The following is a 19,172-nucleotide window of genomic DNA, read 5'->3' as shown; positions in this document are numbered from 1 at the left end:
TAATATGCAGGGTCTCCGATGTATACACAGTTTGAATCTTGGTCCACTCATTATTTCCAATTAATTACACCCTGAAAAGAAAGAAGAATCAGAAAGTTATGACCCGTTAAACAGTGTATACATTTTTTTGGGACACCCTGTACTCACGGAATACTTGAAATGTAACAATTTTAATTTTACATTATTTTTTCGTGGGAAAAATGTCGAAGAAAGGGGTTCTTTTTTAACCCAGGCGCGCCTCACTAAAAAATCTCCTCTCTGAAATATATCTTCTCGATATATGTCAACACACAGACATACCCGAGCCGTGTTATGTTTACACTTCCCTCTAGCTTCGCGGCCCCTCACGGGGTATGCATTGTGGTAGGGGGGATATTTGCGTGACATTTATCATCCAGGTCTTGGCGACATATATAGAGAAACCACTGTGTGCACTGATGCTGTACAAATATTAATGATGTCGCTCTTAATCGTCAACGCGAAATCTTTCTGATTTTTTAGAACCAGGATTTTTAACTTAAAAATCCGAATTGATTGTAGTAGATGTGCCTGAGTATTTGGAATCTATTTGATTTTTCCAGAATTTTTGCACATGACTAAACAGTGAAAACAGGCTGGAAACTAATGTTTTCCATTTTACCCTATAACTATGTTCCCGGTCGAGAATACAGTTCAAGTTTTACACATGTTTTTTTTTAGATGTCCTATCGAATGGGCGTTTAAATTGGTCCTAAGGAATTTTTATCCGACCATTACCTTTTTATTTTTCCAACCCTAACACGTTATGTACTTGTTGCTCAAATTCGAAGTGAAATAAGACCGTAGAAATAAATCGAGAAAATGGCAGAAGACCAAAATTGCCACATTCGTTCTTCGATATTTCTCGCCCCGGAATTCTTCTCTCGAACCTCTTCTGCTACGATTTATTTTACGGGTTACAGTGATTCGAATTTCCTTCTCGTTCTTTATTTCCTACAAGAATAAGGAAATTGATATCCACTGGACACCTATGTATTTTCTAATGACTAAACATTGACAACAACAAAATAGAACTTCGTTCTGGTCTAAAAGAAATTAGTAACATAAATGTATAGTAGAGTTTGTACGAAACTTGTATCACGAGTCTGGGGTTAAACCGTGATCGCCAAAAAATTTATCTTCATCGATCAGTTAACTCGATACGCTTGTCCGATCGAAAACGAAGAAGTCGACAGCCCTAAATTACCTATATAGATCGCGTCTCGTCTCCCCCCCCCTCTTTCTCTCCCCCTCTCTCTCGAAAAGTCTTTCCCTCTCGCCGTCGGAACTTGTCAGAGGACAGTTAACTCCCAACGGATCTTCAACCCTTTCGGATGAACCAGATGTTCGGTCAGAGGTGTGTCCAATCCCTGTCAACATCACAGTTCAATCAGATTCGATCTTATCGTCGGAACTTGTCACGGGCAACCAGGCGGAGGGCAGTTATTCCCAGCGGACCTTCGACCCTTCCTGGATAAACCGGTAGTCTGGTCAGAGGTGAGTTCGATCCTTGTCAACATCACAGTTCCATCAGATTCGCTGGACACGCCAATTTTCAGTGGCTTGCTTAGCGCAGCCAGCGGGAAGAAAATCACGGTTGCTGCTTCTAAAGCGACGTCGATAGTCTCGAACTCTTCCCCGTTTCTTTAACCTTGGCGTTAAACTTCACCTCCTGGGATCAAAATTTTTTAACTTCTTTTTATATAATCCTGTAGATCTTGACAAGAAAATGCCAAAAATCGAAGTTTTAACGCGAGGAATTTACTGGTTCAAAAGTTACGCGTGTTTAAAGATGAGCGATTTTGACTTTGATACATTATGTGGTTGTAGCAGCAAAATATTTTCAGTCTTCTAAATAATCCTTCGTTACAATTCTCTCCATTATAACCCTTGCAATGGAATTACTGATATTCGTACTTCCTTAAATTGCAGTATTACCTTGACATTTCTAAAGGGTCTTGAATTATTAAATGAAAAGTTTGATGAAAGAACAGCAGTATCCGCTGTGACGTTTCAAGCTCTTTAATTTCAAAGAAGGGTTACACGGAAATAAAACTCGATTTTCCTGTTGCTAAATATTCTTTTCAATCTAAATATGATGAACAATAAAGAAGTTCTAATCTCCGTAACTGTTCAGGAAATCGCAGTGCAAGGGAGTAACGTCAGTATTTTTGCTGAATTTCTATGTTTGTTAAAATTCATTTTTCGTGTGCAAGCTTGGAAGCTGCTTTCACGCCTAAATCAAAATACCGACGGATGAAAAGAACACGGGTCTAATATTCCCCTGAGGGGATCATCAATTGTATGATGTCCCACGTCAATCGGCCTGGCAATCTGCACGGTCCAATTTGGCTCGGCAGGGAAAAATTCATTCTGGCCAAGGTTTTCATCTCTGCCGCGTGAAATCCAGGACAATGAGAATCCACAGAGCCAAAAGTCACCTTCCACGCTTCCGCTTCGCTTCTCTATTTCTCCGACGACGACTCCCCCCTCGCCCCTTTTCTTCCAACCGTTGGTGAAGCATCCGAGCCATTCAATATTTCCTTGGTTACCTCTCCACGCCGGGAGAAAACTTCTTGGCAACGCAATTACGTTTGCGCCGGAGCTCTCCTGCCCCTCGCCGTTCGTCTCTTTGCTCCTGATGTCACCTTTTACACACCATTTTTCCCCCCCTGTGGCCCCTTCCAGCCCTTCCCCGGCGTCGTTTCTTATCTCACGACGTCGTGCGAAAGCTGTGCCGCGCGAAATTGTATCCGCACCATCGAAATTAACGCGATAGTTGCGCGCGTGTCTGCAAGGTTTTAAAGCGGAAGGGTGCAAAAATGCGGGAGCTTGCCGGAGGAAAGCGTTTCGCGCGAAATTTCGACCCTTTTACCTCGATCAAGTAGTTAGACTCATTTATAAAGTAATACTTATTTGAAGTTTGATAACGAATGAAATTAAAATTATTCTTCTAGTGATACTTCTTTTATTATAGGACATATTGTTATATTTTCATTAACACGTACGCATGGTTTTATATTTTTTTAATGATACGAATGAATATTTCTATATTGAATAATGTGTCTAAAAGTACAGTCTTCTCTCGATATATGTCGCAAATACCTGGATGGTAAAAGTCGCAGAACTATCCCCACTACCGAGGGGTATGCCCCGTGAGGGGCCCTGAAGCTCGCGAGTCCTCGGACGTCGAGGATTGTAAATATAATACAATAAAATAATAGTACCTTCTGGACGATATATGTCGCTGGCAAGACCCGTGTTGTTGACATACATCCAGAAAATACTGTATACTGTGATATTGTACACTGTTATAACAAAATAGTAATCATAAGCACATGCTCCTTTAAAGATGGCAGCCATATGTTCTATAAAAACAGTTATTTTTGTGTAATTTTGCTATCTGCTCATAATAATTTGATCCATGATTGTACTTAAAAAATTCTGAACAGTATAAGCAGTGGAAATATACAGGGTGTTTCACCTAAATGGGGTCACCTAATTATCTGCCTTACTTGTAGGAAAAGACTTCTCTGCAGTGTCGCCAGACGAGGGGAGGGAGCACGAATCGAGGGGAAAAAGTTACCCTCTCTCCGCCAGTACCGGAGTATGCACTACAGTGACGTAATGCGTCACGTGACCGGGTCGCGGCGGAAGCGTGGTAGAAGGGGAAATTAGGGTGGGGGGACAGCGCGGTAGAAGGAGGAATTAGAGTGGGGGAACAAGTCTTGATCTGGCAACACTGCTCCTCGGAACAAAATTATATTATATCAAGAGGTACATGCAATCGTGGAATCTTTTTTTTAAAGAGAATTTTTAACTAGATTTCAAGGTCATTGACACTTTTCTTAAGCGGAACCTTACGGTTTTGCTTAGATATTGCGAGATATGCAAAAACTGCGATGGCCGATGTGACCTTCAAGTTTTCATGCAGGAATCAAACCGGCTCATGGCAGTTTTCGCAAAACATTCGTTGGCCGATAGATCGGCTGGCTGGCAGCAAAAGGGTTAACCGTCGCTTAACTGTGCTACATCGACAAAGCGCCATTTCGTTGCGGTCTACAAGTTGCAATTCCCGCGCAGAATGTTCTAAGCGCAACGGAACAGCGAAACTTTCGTAAAGCGTTCGGAACCGCTGAAAAGCTGAAGCTCGCAGCTACGTTGAGCCGCGTGCCGCGAATCCGCGCAAATATCCGCGGCCGCCTAACGACTTAATAAGCTAATATTTTCAAAGTCGCGATACTCCGCAGGTCGCGTCCCCAGGATTAATCGCCGGGCGGCCTGCACGCTCTTGCACGTCTCTTTGAGAGGCGGATCGCCATCGGCGGCATGGCAATCCGCGCATCATGTTGGCCCGAGCAAACAACGGCCTCCGCGTCCGACTCGGCTCGTACTCTTTGTTCCTCGGTCTCCCGCGCGCGGTTCATTCGTCGACGGCGAGACTCATTTTCCGGTACGTTATAATTAGCGGTCTAATGACTAGCACTCGGAAGGGCGACGGGGTAATTAAAACAACTGTGCCCGGTGCCTGTTTCTCGCGGCCCCGCTCCTCTCCGCTCCCGCGTCCTCCTTTCTTCTCGGGCTCGGCTGTGTTGCGCGCGTGCTCGTTCTCTCCGTTCGCGTTCGTCATCCGGGCCGAGAGAGGGAAGCTTGCCAAGAATTTTAGTGGCCGCGATATTTCAATTAGCATCCGAGGCTCGTTTAAACGGCAGTGAAAACGGCTGGTGTTGCCAGGGCCGCGCGCTCGCCCGCTCGCGTTTGTGCTTGTGTTGGCGTTACCGCGAGAGACCGAGCTACGGAACGGCCACCGAGAAGAACGGGCGGGCCCGTTTACACCGTCTGCAGCCCGAGCTGGTTTTATTCATCCCGGGCGTTTATGAGTCGAACCGTAGTTTTCAACACCGGACACCCGGTACCTCGGCTTCCTGTTGCGCGACGAATCGGCTTCTTCCGTTTCCGCGGCTGGCTCCTTGCACCCTCCAACGCCGCGCTTTTGCGCATCCTCTCCGCCTCAGCCGAGAAAACGTGAGAAAACGGCTGCCAACTGGCGCCGTTTAATGGGCAAAGAGCGACCGCGCCAACCCGGCTGCGCGATACAGGATCTTGTAATTAGGGTGGTGTTGAGCCAAGTGGCACGAATCCATGAAAGTACTTTGGGAAATCGGAAATTCTGCGGTCTTCGGGGCTTGTCTGGACGGGGAACGTTTACGGTCGACGATTTTTACGGGCGACGCGCTAATGACACAGTCAACCGATCCCGACCGAATGATACGGTAATTACGAGGGTGGTCTGAAAAGTTTCCGACCTAACAAAGATATAAGGCATTTTTTCCTCAAAATTATTTTTATTTCTCTACGTAGTCTCCTTGTAAGTCTGTACACTTCTCCAAGCGATGCTCCCATCTCTCCAGCCCGTCCAAATAGTACTTGCCGTCTTTCCCTGCAAAATAACTATTTACAAAGGTGATGGCTCCCGCATTTGATGAAAATCTCTGTCCTCCGAGTGCAACTTTTAACTCGGGGAACAAAAAAAAGTCGCTTGGAGCTAGATCTGGTGAGTAAGGTGGGCGATCAAGCGGTTCAAACCGTAATTCGTGGATTTTTGTCGTGGCAATCGTTGAGGTGTGAGACGGCGCATTGTCTTGGTGGAACAAGATTTTTTTTCTGCAAATGTGGCCGTTTTTCCGCAATTTCTGCCTTCACCCTGTCAAGTAACGATGCGTAGTATGCTCCTGTAATGGTTTTCCCTTTTTGAAGATAATCAATAAAGATAACTCCACGACTGTCCCTGAAAACAGTCGCCATCACTTTCCCAGCCGAAGGAACAGCCTTTGCCTTTTTTGGCGCCGATTCCCCATAAGCAGTCCACTGTTTTGACTGCATTTTTGATTCGGGAGTGTAATGGTGTATCCAAGTTTCATCAACAGTAATTAGCCGGCACCAAAACTCTGATTTATTGCGCCTAAATTGCGCCAAAAGAGCGATCGAAATGTTCATTCGAACACGTCTCTGATCCAACGTGAGCAAACGCGGCACGCAACGCGCAGACAGCTTTCTCATGCCTAAATCTTCATTCAATATGTGACGAACACGTTCGTCGGATATATTCATGGCCTCTTCTATCTCTCTAACTTTAATTCGACGGTTGTCTAGCACCATTTGGTGAATTTTAGCGATGTTATCGTCACTGGTTGCAGTTTTTAGGCGTCCCGAACGTTCATCGTCACCCAAGCTGGTACGGCCACGTTTAAATTCAGCTGCCCAAAATTTTGACGGTGGTAAATGATGGTGCAGAGTTCCCGTATACAGCGTCCAACTCTTCTTCGATTCGCGTAGGCGTATTGCCTTTCAAAAATATATATTTAATCACAGCTCGATACTCGAGTTTTTCCATTTTCACAAAAACACTCACAGTAACTTACTCGAACGACTGTTAAACAATAACTGAGCGTCCGAAATGGCTGAAATTTTGGTGAGTACCTGTCAAAGCACGCACAAACACGCTCCAGTACTTTTGTCGACGAATACTATGTAAGGAGATACTATTCTTTGATACACTGCCGAACGTAGAAAAGGACAGCGTACCTTCTTGGGCCCTGACGGGACATACCCCGTGGTAGTGGGGATAGTTCTGGGACTTTTATCGGCTAGATATTTGCGACATATATCGAGTAAAGACTGTAGTAAGTACTGTAATGTCCGGATAATGTATGGTACAGAGATGTGCACGATGTTTGTGAATTTATCTAATGATAATAATGTTTTTTTTTAATCGTTTCTTTATGTAGCTTTTACCAATATGTTTGTCGCATTTTCTTCTGATTAAAACTAGACCAAACATGACACAGTTCGGAGGATATTTGATGACTCAGTAGAACTTTTATTATTAAACTTGAACTTTTATTGAACTTTTATCATATCTAAATTTTCCACTATCTCGGTAAGTAAACAGTTCAATCTAAACCAAATGGAACACGATTTATACTACAAATCAATGAAAATGTGAGATAGGGAACTGTGCCATTATTCGAACACTCGTGTTCCACTGATTAGTTCGTATAATCGAGGTTCCACTGGTACATGAATTAAACAAGTAAATATGATCCACACTATGCTGTGTTTAAAGTAATTTTAATTAGAAAAATATCATAGGTTGGTAAAACTTTCATGCAAAAATAATTAAAAACAAGAAAGTTTTTTTATTATTATAGCTTTTTTATCTGAATTTGTAATTAAAATTTAAAAAATACATTCTGTAGATTAATGTCTATTATATGTATGCTGAAAATTTCATCGGAAATGGGTAACAAGTTATAAATTGTTGAAAATAATGAAAATCGCAGTGTTTCAAAACTTTCACCCTAGTTAACAACTGTGAGCACCAAAATGTTCAAATGATGTCTTACTTATTCGAAAAATTGACTATTATTATTGTTATTTGTTATTTGAAAACCCTTATGAAAGAACCCAAGACAAAGTTATTGTAAAATAATATAAATTATATAAAAACTGATCTTAAGAGGTTAACAGTGAACCTACCACGGTCAAATTGACCGGTTTTATATTTTACAATTATTGAAACTGTAAAAATTCATTCATGGAAAATAGTAGAATTTCCTTGTCCAAGCATTTATTATGTTGAAAATGACGGACAATCTTAATAAATTTAGGGTTTGCAATTTTTGAAAGGCAATATTTACCAGATACTGGTAATGCTTGTTAGGTTTAGCGTTAATAAGTGTAAAATATAAATAAAAGCGTTTTCGAATCCTTGCGAAATCGTTACTGTACATTCAACCAGTTCTGGGCAAAATAGTATTTGAAAGAGAAAATAGTAAATAGTTATTTTTAAAGCATACACCGACATTTTTTGTTCTATTTAAAGAAGTATTTTGTTTCAACCTCGTTAAATTATATTATTGAAAATAGTATTCTAGATATTTTTTCTCGAAGTTTTGCCCAGGTCTGATTCAGAGGTGGGCCATATTTGGCGAAACGAATATTTCAAGTATTGTTTAATATTTTACAGTAAAATATTTTTATTTTGACAATTTAAACTACGAAATAAAATATTTTTATTTAAAAAATCTAACAATACATTTTATTTCAATAATCTGGCATGAAATAAAATACTTATACCGAATACGAACCATTATTTCCAAATAAACTAATATTACCAAATAAAAGGAATAAAATATTTCGAGATGAAATCGAAATATTTTTAATATTCTTCAAATAAAATACTATTTGGAAATAGTATTCTAATAACTTATTGCATCAAATAAAATATTTTATGTTCAGAGTTGTACGCATACATTAAAATAAATAAGATTATTTACTATTCAATATTTAAAATACTATTTTACCCAGCTGTGGTTTGATTACTATTATCACAACATTATTTACATTAGCTTCGAACAATGCGGTTTCTAGTGTTTGATAAAAATCCCGGCATTCCCGAGGCGGGCTAACGCAATTACACAAATGAAATCTCGAGCATGTCGCCTGTGGTTCTACCTGAAGTCCCCGCGGATTCGGCGCAACAAAGGGCGGATTATCTAGGTCAGTGGCCCAAAAGAGAAGAGGCCGGGCTGTTCCACCTGCTTCGAGCAGATAATGCAAGGAACCCATTCTTCTGGCAGCCGGCTTGAGGATACGCAACGCTCGGGGCGTTGTTCAGGTCAGATTGTTAAATGAGGTTAGGGCTGGCTGAGGCGCGCCCTTACGGGGGGGGGGGGGGAAACGAGATGCACACGCAGGTGCTTGCGACGCAACCCGGTCGATGGTGTTTACGACACCCTCCGGTCAGAAGAGACTCGACGGGGATTAAATTAACGCTGAATCAGAGCTCTCCCTCTCTCTCTTTCTCTTTCTCCTCCGCCACGGCTTAATTTTCGTCCCGACGGATTCGGACCGGCATTACCTGTATCCAGTGCCACCTCAGCCGGAAATTAAGCTCCCCTCGGAGCAAGAAGTCGCCCCCGGTGAACCGCAAACTGTTCCGGACAAGTGACGAACGACGATTCTCGATCGTTAACCGACGAGACCCGCGCCGAAACGATCCCGTTGCGTCGCGTCGGGTCGCGTCGGTCCGTCGACGAACACGCTGAATTTACTGGAATCCGCGCGCCATTCCCGCCGCACCGTTCCAATTTTAATGGGTTCCAACTTTAATAAGGCCGCCGTATAATCGGGAATAATAATTCCATTAATGTATAATCGAACGCGTTCGCTCCCCTATCCTGGACCTCTCCCCCCCCCTATCCGGACGCTTTGCTGGGGTTAATTTGTGTTAACGACTCGATAAATCCGCTTTCAGGAACGATACCTGGTTCAGCTATTCCACCGTTGTTAGAATATTCCGTTAATCGGAGTATATGTTTACCGAGCGCTGTCAAACTGTTCTTGAACGATTTCAAAGGTTTCCGGCTCGAGCTTTATGTCCAAGTTATTTTCTGGTCTAACTTTATTGTCCTTTCACATGGATCAAGAAAAATTGCTTTCCGTAAAGTGTTCTGTAATGTATAAATAATTCGCAATTTTATTCAGTTTGAGGATTCAGTACTCGGGTATTTATTGTTAGAGAGCTGGTAATTAGAATGAAAAATTATTCTCAGTTTTATTTCAGTGTCCTAAGAGCAGTGGCAAACCGGTAACCGCGTTCGACGTGTATACACGTCAAGCCAAATCTGTATTGCGGTGCGGTTGACGTGTACACTCGTCTTGTAAAGTAACAAATTTTCATTTACAATGAAAACTGAACATTTCAAAAAGATGTAATAAAATGACATGGTGGTATGTCATTTGGTGGTATGTTTCCTTTATATTACCAATAAAACTGCTATGCACTGTTTTCTTAAATTTGATTGTTCTCCTTGGTTTATTGGATATTACAATGTATTACTTTTTAGAAGCTAAAATGATTATTTCTTACCTCGCTTTGATAAATGTCACACTGAAATCAACTGAATTTCTTAAAGTGATTTTTTCATTAATTTTTTTTTTTTGATGAATTTTATTATTTTTTGACAATTTTTAAGTTTTTAATAACAATAAAACAATGAATTGTTAATTTTTTATCGAATGACAATGTAATCTTTTCTCATTTTGCTTCACTTTTTTCGTAAAATTTGTAACAAGAGCATTTGCCCTGCGTTCGACATGTACACTCGTCATTGCTTGATTTTAATTTCGCATCTCGTGAGAGATTTTTAAATGTAAATTCCGCAGGTAACTGGTTAAACGCCACGTCGGTCCCAGGGGCCCGACATCAAACTTTCCGTTCAGGCGGCGTCGGTCTACCCGGAGAGGCGACTTCTGTTTCGACTTGCAAACTTGCGGTTACACGCAGCGTGCACGGAAAGTCCATCGATACAAGCACCGCGCTTAACCTGTTACAGGAAACTGAAAATTTATAGTTTGCGATGCTTTAACCCTTAACGGTCCGGAAGTATTTCAAGTTCACTTCCCATCAGGTCGAAGCTATTTTTCATACGAAGAGAAACTGTGGACTCAACATTTTTATATCAAGTATAGAAAGGAAAATATTTATAGTTGATTATGTACATATAACAATAACAGTGATAAAAATAATAAAATGATTTTTGTCGCCATATATGCGACATTGGATCCAGTAAATAAAAGTGCCATGCTGCTTATATGGGTCCGTTAAGGGTTAATTAAAGGGTAAAATCAGCAATTTCTGAGATTGTTTAAAAATCGATTTTACAGTAAAAAAATTCGAAAAAATCACAGTTGTGTGAGCTATTAAGTTCACGAATTTTTTCCGTAAGTTTTTGGTTAAGCAGAACAGAAGAGAGAAATGGAGCATAATTCCTTAAACCATGCTCACCCTATAACTACCCTTGTGGTGAGGGTAGCGGCTCGAAACTCACCACAGAGGATTTCCTTTGGGGGCCATATCGAATGGTATAAAGAAAGATTTAATTAGGTATACCGTTTCCCGACCCGAGCCCGAAATTTCGGGTATCTGCACACCCTCTACCATTTTCCGAGAGTCGAACTCTTGATGTTGTAAACAACACGGTCGCATAAATAGAGGACACGGATTTTCCAATCGTCGTTTCACAGCGCGACGCGTGCGCGGGCGTAAAAACGAGTGTCTGCGAAACTTAGTTAATCCCCGGTCCCGTCGAATTCCGGGCAAGTATCACGTTCTACACGGGATCATCGAAATTATTATATCATTATCCGCATTAACCAGTTCATCGCGCGGCAGAAGTGGAAATTGGAATTTGGTTCGGCCGTCGATGATTCGGCAGCGGGTAATCGAGGGAGTGAGATTGATGGGGTGAGGCGGGGCAGGGTGGTCTCAATAAAACTTGAATTAAGTGACATATATTGGATGCGAGTCGCCGCGTCGTGCTTGATAAATGATACTCCTCGAATACATCAAGCGGGAGAGGGTGGCGAATGGACCCGCCGGAGCGGAGGGGAGTGGGGAGGGCGGGCGTAGAATCGTTATCCCCGTTCAATTACGCGTACACGGATCGTCGAGCGATCATAAAGCGATTTACCGTTTAATAAGGATCGTTCTCCTTTATGCTTTCAGACAGAGATAGCGAAGAGGTTAAACGCTATAATTGCTCAGATCCTGCCGTTTCTCTCCCAGGATCATCAACAACAAGTCGCCACTGCTGTTGACAGAGCCAAACAAGTGACCATGACCGAACTCAACGCCATTATCGGGGTGAGTGCACGCCAATGGAAGATAAATTACTCTCTCTCTCTCTCTCTCTCTCTCTCTCTCTCTCTCTCTCTCCGTGTGTGACTCTCTTGCCCACACGCACACTCTCTTCCCCTGACCGGAGCATATACATTGTGTGCGTATGTGTTTATACAGGCCGCGGCGTATACAATAACGCGTGGATCGTGACGTTTGTGTTTACCGTCGAAACTATCCGGGCACATTATTCGAGTAACATTAAACAGTAAATTAAATATTAAACGCAGTCGACGTCACGAAAAACAAATAACGGCTGGGCCGCGCGAAATCTCTCTGCCTCTTTCTCCCTCCCTCTCTCTCTCTCTCGCTCTCTCTCACTCTCTTACTCTATCTCTGTCTCTCTTCATCCTCTGCCGGGCGATGATCGGCCGACCGAAATTGAACTATCCCGCCTTCTAATGCGAAATCAATTTCCGCTATCGCGCGCGCACCGTGAATCGATATGGCGCGGAAGTGATTTGCAGATATCTACGTGGACCGGATAGCGATGCGCGCGTGTCCACGCGTTCTTTTTTTTTTTTGTTTTGTTTTGTTGACCGGCCGGTTGTTACCTTTATTGCGCGCAGCAGAGTTATCGAAACGATGGTTAGATAAATTTCTAAACTCGAGAGCGATCGGGATTGGAACGAGCTGCGACCAGCTGGAAACGGCTCTGTGAAAAAGGGATTACACCGGGGAATTTGTTGCCGATATTCGCGTCGATGGAACTAATAGGAACAATTTCGGCGACGTACGACCATCCCGTTCCCGCCGAGCCGTGAATAAAACAGGGCCGCGTTTTGCATATTTCCCGAGCGTTCAAATTCGACCGTAGATTAGTCCGTGTGTCAGGGATTTCGTTCAATATCGAATATGATACAGCACACGGTCACCATTAATTTATACTGGCCTTTGTGTGCGGATTTTTATGTCGCAAACTATTTGTCCGATAGAGTTGAACAGTTTTATTCCAATCTGGAATGCTTGGGACGATTATGCGTGTAATAGTGAAACGAAATTTTTCAGATCATTTTTTAACGAGATTTCAAGGTTATTGGTATTCTTTTTTTATGGGAAACGTTTTTTCTTTGATATTCTTGTAGAGCGGTGGTTCTTCACGGGGGGGGGGGGGGGGGGGAGAGAAGTTTCTAAATTTTCGATGGAAAATTTATTCTTCGATAAATAAATTATCTTTCGATAGATGCAATTTTCTAAATAAAGAAATGGAACCACATTCTTCGAGGAGGTGCGAGAACTTATTTTTAGATTTAACACTAAGTTTACGGAGCACTGAAAGTGACTATTTTGCATTACTTTGTGAAAATAAGAAGAACGTGCAACTCACACTTTTAGCAATATTTTAAAAATAATATATACTGAAAGAAAGAAATTTGCTAAATAATTTCTCATGTATGCATCCTTGGAATTTTAATAATTTTAAATTAAAAATATTAGAACCCGTCATTTTGACGGGTCCCGTGAACCTAGTGTTAAGGGGGTGCCGATCACTGAAAAGGTTAAGAACCACCGTTGTAGAGTATCAAAAGACGATTCCGACGACCTCGATAACTATACTGTGCCCGTACCTGATTAAGACCTTCAGAGGCTCTAAACGCTTAAAATATTTTGAGGTCCCTTTATACAGGATTAGTTCAACACCATATACGGTGGACCTATACGATCCCTTAGGCATTTTTAATAATTTGACTAAAAAGTGTTTTCAACAAAGAGTGTTAAGGAATGACTCATAAAGTATGAAAATGTATCGTATCTAATAATTTGACAACGTGTAATCAATTTCTAAATACAGTGAATTCTCGATATATGTCAGCAACACGGGTCTTGATGTCGTTTATCGTCCAGCAGTCACTATTCTTTCTGCGTCTCTTTCTTTCGCATACGCTGTTCTTCTTTGCGTCCGAAACTTTCATCGTTCATTACCAAACAGCGGATCTTTATGCAAAATAAAAATGTTGTTTCCAATTTTCAACAAACTGGAGTGAAATCGAAATTTATTTTCTCTCTTAATACGTTTAATAGGTCGAAAATAATATAACAGTATTCTCAAATTCTTGTAATGTTTTCATACCTACTCATAATGTTTTCTACCTACTCATTATTGTCTACTGATTACACAAGTAAATATCACCGGAATTATGTCAATTATATTTCGTATCATTTTCATTAGAAAAATGCCACGAGTATGTTGGTGAGAGTCCCATAAAAAAGTAATGAAAAATAAACAAGTTTTGTTATTGGATTAATAGCGGTCTCCTGGTCTCACACCGCTATGCTATACCCCGCGATAGTGGGGATAATTCCACGACGTTTATCGGCCATGCCTCGGCGACATATATAGAGAATTCAGTGTATACGTCAGAGTTAGTATACCGATGTCATCCCTGGGGGTTTGAACCCTCCCCCACACCCCCGGTCGCTCATCCACTATTTTACACTTGGAACAAGATCCCCGACATCAAACGGAGTAAGTAATCGATCCGACGGCGAGAAGACGCGTTCATATTTTCGGCAAACCGCTAGAAGCGCCGCGCCGCCGGCAACAGTATATCTATACGGAATCCTGTGTATCTGGTTCGAAGTTGATCGCGAACCCGCGTTCACCATCTTCCCTCGATTCCCGCGGGCACCGTACGTGTTCGTAAATTCCGGCGCGGCGTTGGCGGGATCGGTTTTATCTCGAGGAAAAATTCAATTCTCCATGCAGGTTGCCTGGCCGCAAATCCTTTTCGACGAAAATTTACGGCGTGCCACGGGTGTGTGCTCGGTCCGGTTCGGATCGGTTTGGATCGGTTCGGGGCTCTCGGCGAACGGGCGCCGGCGAACACACACACACACACACACACACACACACAAAGAACCAGCGAAGCTGATTCGCGTTCAGTACGGCGTGAAACGGATTCGCGTCGAATGAGAATCCCTGCGCGGTGGTAGGAGGAAGCCGATGCACGCCCGAGGAATCCGAAAGCGGACGGATGGATACGATCCTGGCGAATCCCGAATCCTCCTCAATATTGCTCGAGCACTCAATTTCCTCCCTATTAAGCCGCCGGCTTCTCTCCCCGGTTGTCTCTCTCCCTTCCTCTCTCTCCCTCTCTCTGTCTCGCACACTTTCTCCCTCTCTCCCTCTCTTTCTCTCACTCCCTCTTCCTCCTTCCATCACGTTCAACCAACCCGCCTCCCTGATCTGCAACCCCTTTCCTCGAAACCCCTCCCGGCTGAATCTTATCCCGAGTCTTCCTTCCCGGTTTCCAAGCCGGATAGGTTATAGTGTTACGGCGCACGAGCACCAACTAATCAGCATTCCTGCTACCCAACTCCCTTCGACCTCTCTCCCCCTTTCCGACCATCCTCTGAACGGTTCAACCCTCCGTCCTCTCTCGCCAGGCCTTGGACTCCGAGGCGCTTCCACCCCGAACCCCCGCGACCATAGAAACTTCCACGGATCCGCGGCGTTGTCGGGCTACGTGCGGCAAATCCTTAGCAGAATCCCCGGATTCCGCGCGCTTTAAACCGCTCCCGTAGCATCTCGCCTTCTGCCCCCGACCCTATCCCCTCCCCCCTCTTAAGGCGATCTTAAATCCTTTCAGTTACCGCGTGGATTGAAAGAAAAACACGCACAAAGGCCCGGTCAATCCTTCTTCCGGTCCGTTCTAGTGGTCTGTTAACACGGTGCCATTGATGCCATTGACGCCATTGATCAAGCACTGCCTCCGACCCGGGGATGGTAACGGGGATGGCATCGATAATGAGGCTTTGTCGGAGCGACGCTCTTTTAACCCTTTGCGCTCCTGTGTCGGGTTTGACTCGACATCAATTTTATTCGCATAAAGGCCGCCACACAGGATCAGTCTTGTCCTCACTTTTGCTTGTGCAGTCGTAAGTCGCAATGCAAGACGGATTGTGTATGGCATACAGAGTTGCCCAACGTGCCTATTAGCGGGCAAGGGCAAAGGCCAAGGGACTTAGCGGATTGGGGGTAGACCTTAGCACAGCTGGCCCCGTAACTGGCCACGTGGCTGTGACATTGCGCGTGACGAATACATGCAGCCTTGCACGCAGGGGCGTGGCTTCGTGCCCGCCGGGGCGTGGCTTCGTGCACGCCGCTCTGTGCAGAGTCGCCTTCTACCGCGCTATTCCCCACGCTTCCGTTGCGGCCCGGTCACGTGACGCGTAACCATTTCCCCTCAATTCGTTCTCCCTCCCCTTATCTGGCGACACTGGTTCTGTGCATGTCCAGGGCAAGATTTGGCGTGCGCGTTCCGCCAATTGTGTGGCATGTACACAATCACCACGTTGTTAATTTTTCAAACCGTGAATTCCAATTTCAAAATGATGCCTATTTCGATAATAAAAAGAAAAAAAATAATTTCAGTTTATTAACTTCGTTAGTCAAGTCTACAACTACAGAGTTCCTCTATACTTCGAAAGACAATTTTCGAGTAGATAAATTTTAACTTGGACTTTGTAGGACATTAGGACAATATTTTGTTGTTAACACTAAACCAACCACGGTCAAATTGACCGGTTTTTCTATTTCCCAATTGTTGAAATGGTGAAACGTTTGTAAAAACGTTTTCATAGGTAATTACTGAATTGACTTCTTCATTTATGCACATATTATAATGAAAATCGTACAAAGTTTAAATAAATTCAATCTTCTCCCTTCTATAAGACGTTTCATTTTCACATGTTTTGTGCTTGGTAGGTTTAGTAGGTTTAGTAGGTTGGTAGGTTAGTGTTAATTATTGAAATAACAAAGATGCTTCAAAATAATTCAACAAATTTCTTCAGTCAAGCACACGACGTTATAAAAGTTGCGGGAAATCTAAACAAATTCAGTCTTGTAATGTTGATAAGGCAACGTGTATCAGTCGTATTTTACGTTCGGTACGGTTAATGGTAATTTGATTGCGATATCACGAGGCAGATAGCCTATCGCCGAATCTACCTTGCCACTTGTAGATCAAATATCTCGAGTTCTTTCTAGAAACATTCCACACCTTATCCGTTACACATGTAGTCTGTCGAGATCACTTCACTCTGATCGCTTCGGCAGGGACGTATTTGCGGATGGAATAACCCGATACCGGGAGTTGGCGAAACCCATTGAGAAATCTCCGCGGTTTATCGTCGTCGAGATCATCTTTTCGCGATAAATAATCCGCGTTGGTCTCTTTCAGCGATTCCCGCGAGTTTCCCCGGAACAGATAACAAGAGCTTCAGAAGCTGGAGCTTCTTTGTATAGAAAATTACGCGAAGCTGCGTGCGTTCCTCGCTGAGGACGGTGGCGACTCGCGCGCGATGTTGCTGACGTTCATAATCTCTTGCACGAACGGCCCGCGGAAGACGCTTTTCAAGCGTCAACGACATGTGATATAGAAGAAGGTTAAGACGATCTCCTCGGATCTTTTAGCGGCGGTATCTTCACGGCAGGTTGAGTCAGCAAGTAGCCGTGCCGTTCGAAACTGCTGAGAACAAGCTCTGCCGGTGAATGCAGGTGCCGTAAGAAGGCTCGCGCGAACATGTAGGAGGCCTTAATCACTTCCTCTTTCCCGGTACTCGCGAGAGATCCCCAAGAGAGCGTGCACAAATTTTTCGAATGCAAATCAACCCTACTCGACCGTGCCCCTTTTTAATTCTCTTGTTATACATCTTTTTTCCGATTCGCAATTTGACTCACTAATTTTTTGGATTCCGTAATGCCTCGACACATGTCAAAGGTTTTTGTCTTTGTCTTCATGAAACTTTCGCCAATACAGTGAATTCTCGATATATGTCGCCGAGGCGTGGCCGATAAATGTCGCGGAATCATCCCCACTACCGCGGGGTATATCCCGTGAGGGGCTAAGAAGCTAGGGAGACCTCTGTCGATGAGGAGAGTAACATATCGGTGTGAGAAAAGGAGACCACTATTAATACAATAACAAAACTTTTTTAAGTTTCTTTGCTTATGGGTTTTGTCACCAACATATGGATGATACTTACTTGTGCAATGAATGATGACAGTTTTGGACGCAGAGAAGGATAGCGTATGGGAAAGAAAGAGACCCGGAAAGAATAGTGACTCCTGGACGATAAACGACATATATGTGTTGCTGACATATATCGAGAATTCACTGTACACTTGTGACATTTTTCTGAATAATAAGAGACCAAACATAATTCGGAGCACATTTGCTTCTTCAATTCAGTACAATCTCGATTATCCGAACCGATGATATGTCAACTCTCCATTGTTGCAGTTCAATCTGAAACGATTCGTATAAGTACACTCACCGCTGAAAGTTGGCAAGTTTAAAAAATGTAGTTTTTCGCTAGCAAAACAGAAAATTCAAGTTGCATTGAATAGCTGACAGACGTTGTTTAACTGTATGTAAATATAGGAGTATTTGGTGTTCGCTAAATAGCTTATAATTATTAGTTAAATAGTTCTACAAAAGAGAAATTACGTGTGCGAAAAGTATGTCGACGAAAGAGAAATTTAGGGGCAAAATAAAATTTGGTTTGACGGAAAACACAGATTTGTGATACGAATCAGTAAAGATTTAATCTAAAACTGTAGTTGGATAACTGTTCTATTATCTAAACACTCATGTTTCATTGATCAGTGCGGATAATCGAGGTTCTACTGTATCGATGATTAAACAAGTATATATGATTCAAACTGTGTCGCATTTGGTATCATTACAATCAGAAAAGTGTCAGGAATGCGTTCGCAAAAGTATCATAAAAATGTCATCGAAATCCAAACAGTTTTATCATTGGATTAGTATTGTCTTAGATAAGTTGGCGCGTTTACTCGCTGTCCTTCAGTATAATAAAATATCAACTGATAAATTATTTTGATTTCAACAAACTAATACACAGAATGAACAATTTCCATTCTAACAATTTCATGCATGAGAACAATTTCAAGCAGATCTCTTAAATGGTATCTCTAAAGCTTTTTACAAGACCTCAGCAATGTATTTTCAAAGTATATCGTGTTTAGTGTCACTTCAATCAGAAAAATGCCACGAATAAGTTGGCGAAAGTCCCATAAAAAAATAATGAAAAATGAATAAGATTCGTAATTGGGTTAGTAGTGGTTCACACCGATGTACCCGTGATGTACTCGCGGGGTATGCCCCTCGGTGGAGGGGATAAGCGAACTGACTAAGATCGTGTAGCTCCGTTCGGCTTGGATCGAGACTTTACTGTAATTAAATGTGTACTATTCGTCGATGCTAGCAAAACCTCAAAAATGGAAATAAGTAGACTGTGTATTTTACGTATTTCTGACAAAAATTAGTGGATGATATTTAAGGTAGTAGAAAGTAATTCAAGAAAATAATTCAAGAATATTTTTTATTTTGCATAAAAATTCACCGAAATAACAGTCTTGCAATCAACAAACTTCTAGTTCGTT

At 42.6% G+C, this 19,172-nt stretch overlaps 1 protein-coding gene across 2 annotated transcripts in view; it reads left to right on the top strand.

The window, feature by feature from the left end:
• Window positions 1-19,172, top strand: part of LOC143353978 (protein groucho) — a 226,791-nt gene that overhangs the window by 135,231 nt on the left and 72,388 nt on the right. For both annotated transcript variants that reach the window (XM_076787617.1, XM_076787616.1), the window contains exon 5: window positions 11,591-11,728. In XM_076787617.1, coding sequence (XP_076643732.1) covers window positions 11,591-11,728 — 138 coding nt within the window. The remainder of the gene's footprint in view (window positions 1-11,590; window positions 11,729-19,172) is intronic.

The sequence above is a fragment of the Halictus rubicundus genome, chromosome 5, assembly GCF_050948215.1.
Source record: "Halictus rubicundus isolate RS-2024b chromosome 5, iyHalRubi1_principal, whole genome shotgun sequence".
Lineage (NCBI taxonomy): Eukaryota > Metazoa > Arthropoda > Insecta > Hymenoptera > Halictidae > Halictus > Halictus rubicundus.
The sequence above is the reverse complement of the archived record's forward strand: the minus strand, read 5'-3'. Positions and strand labels throughout refer to the sequence as shown.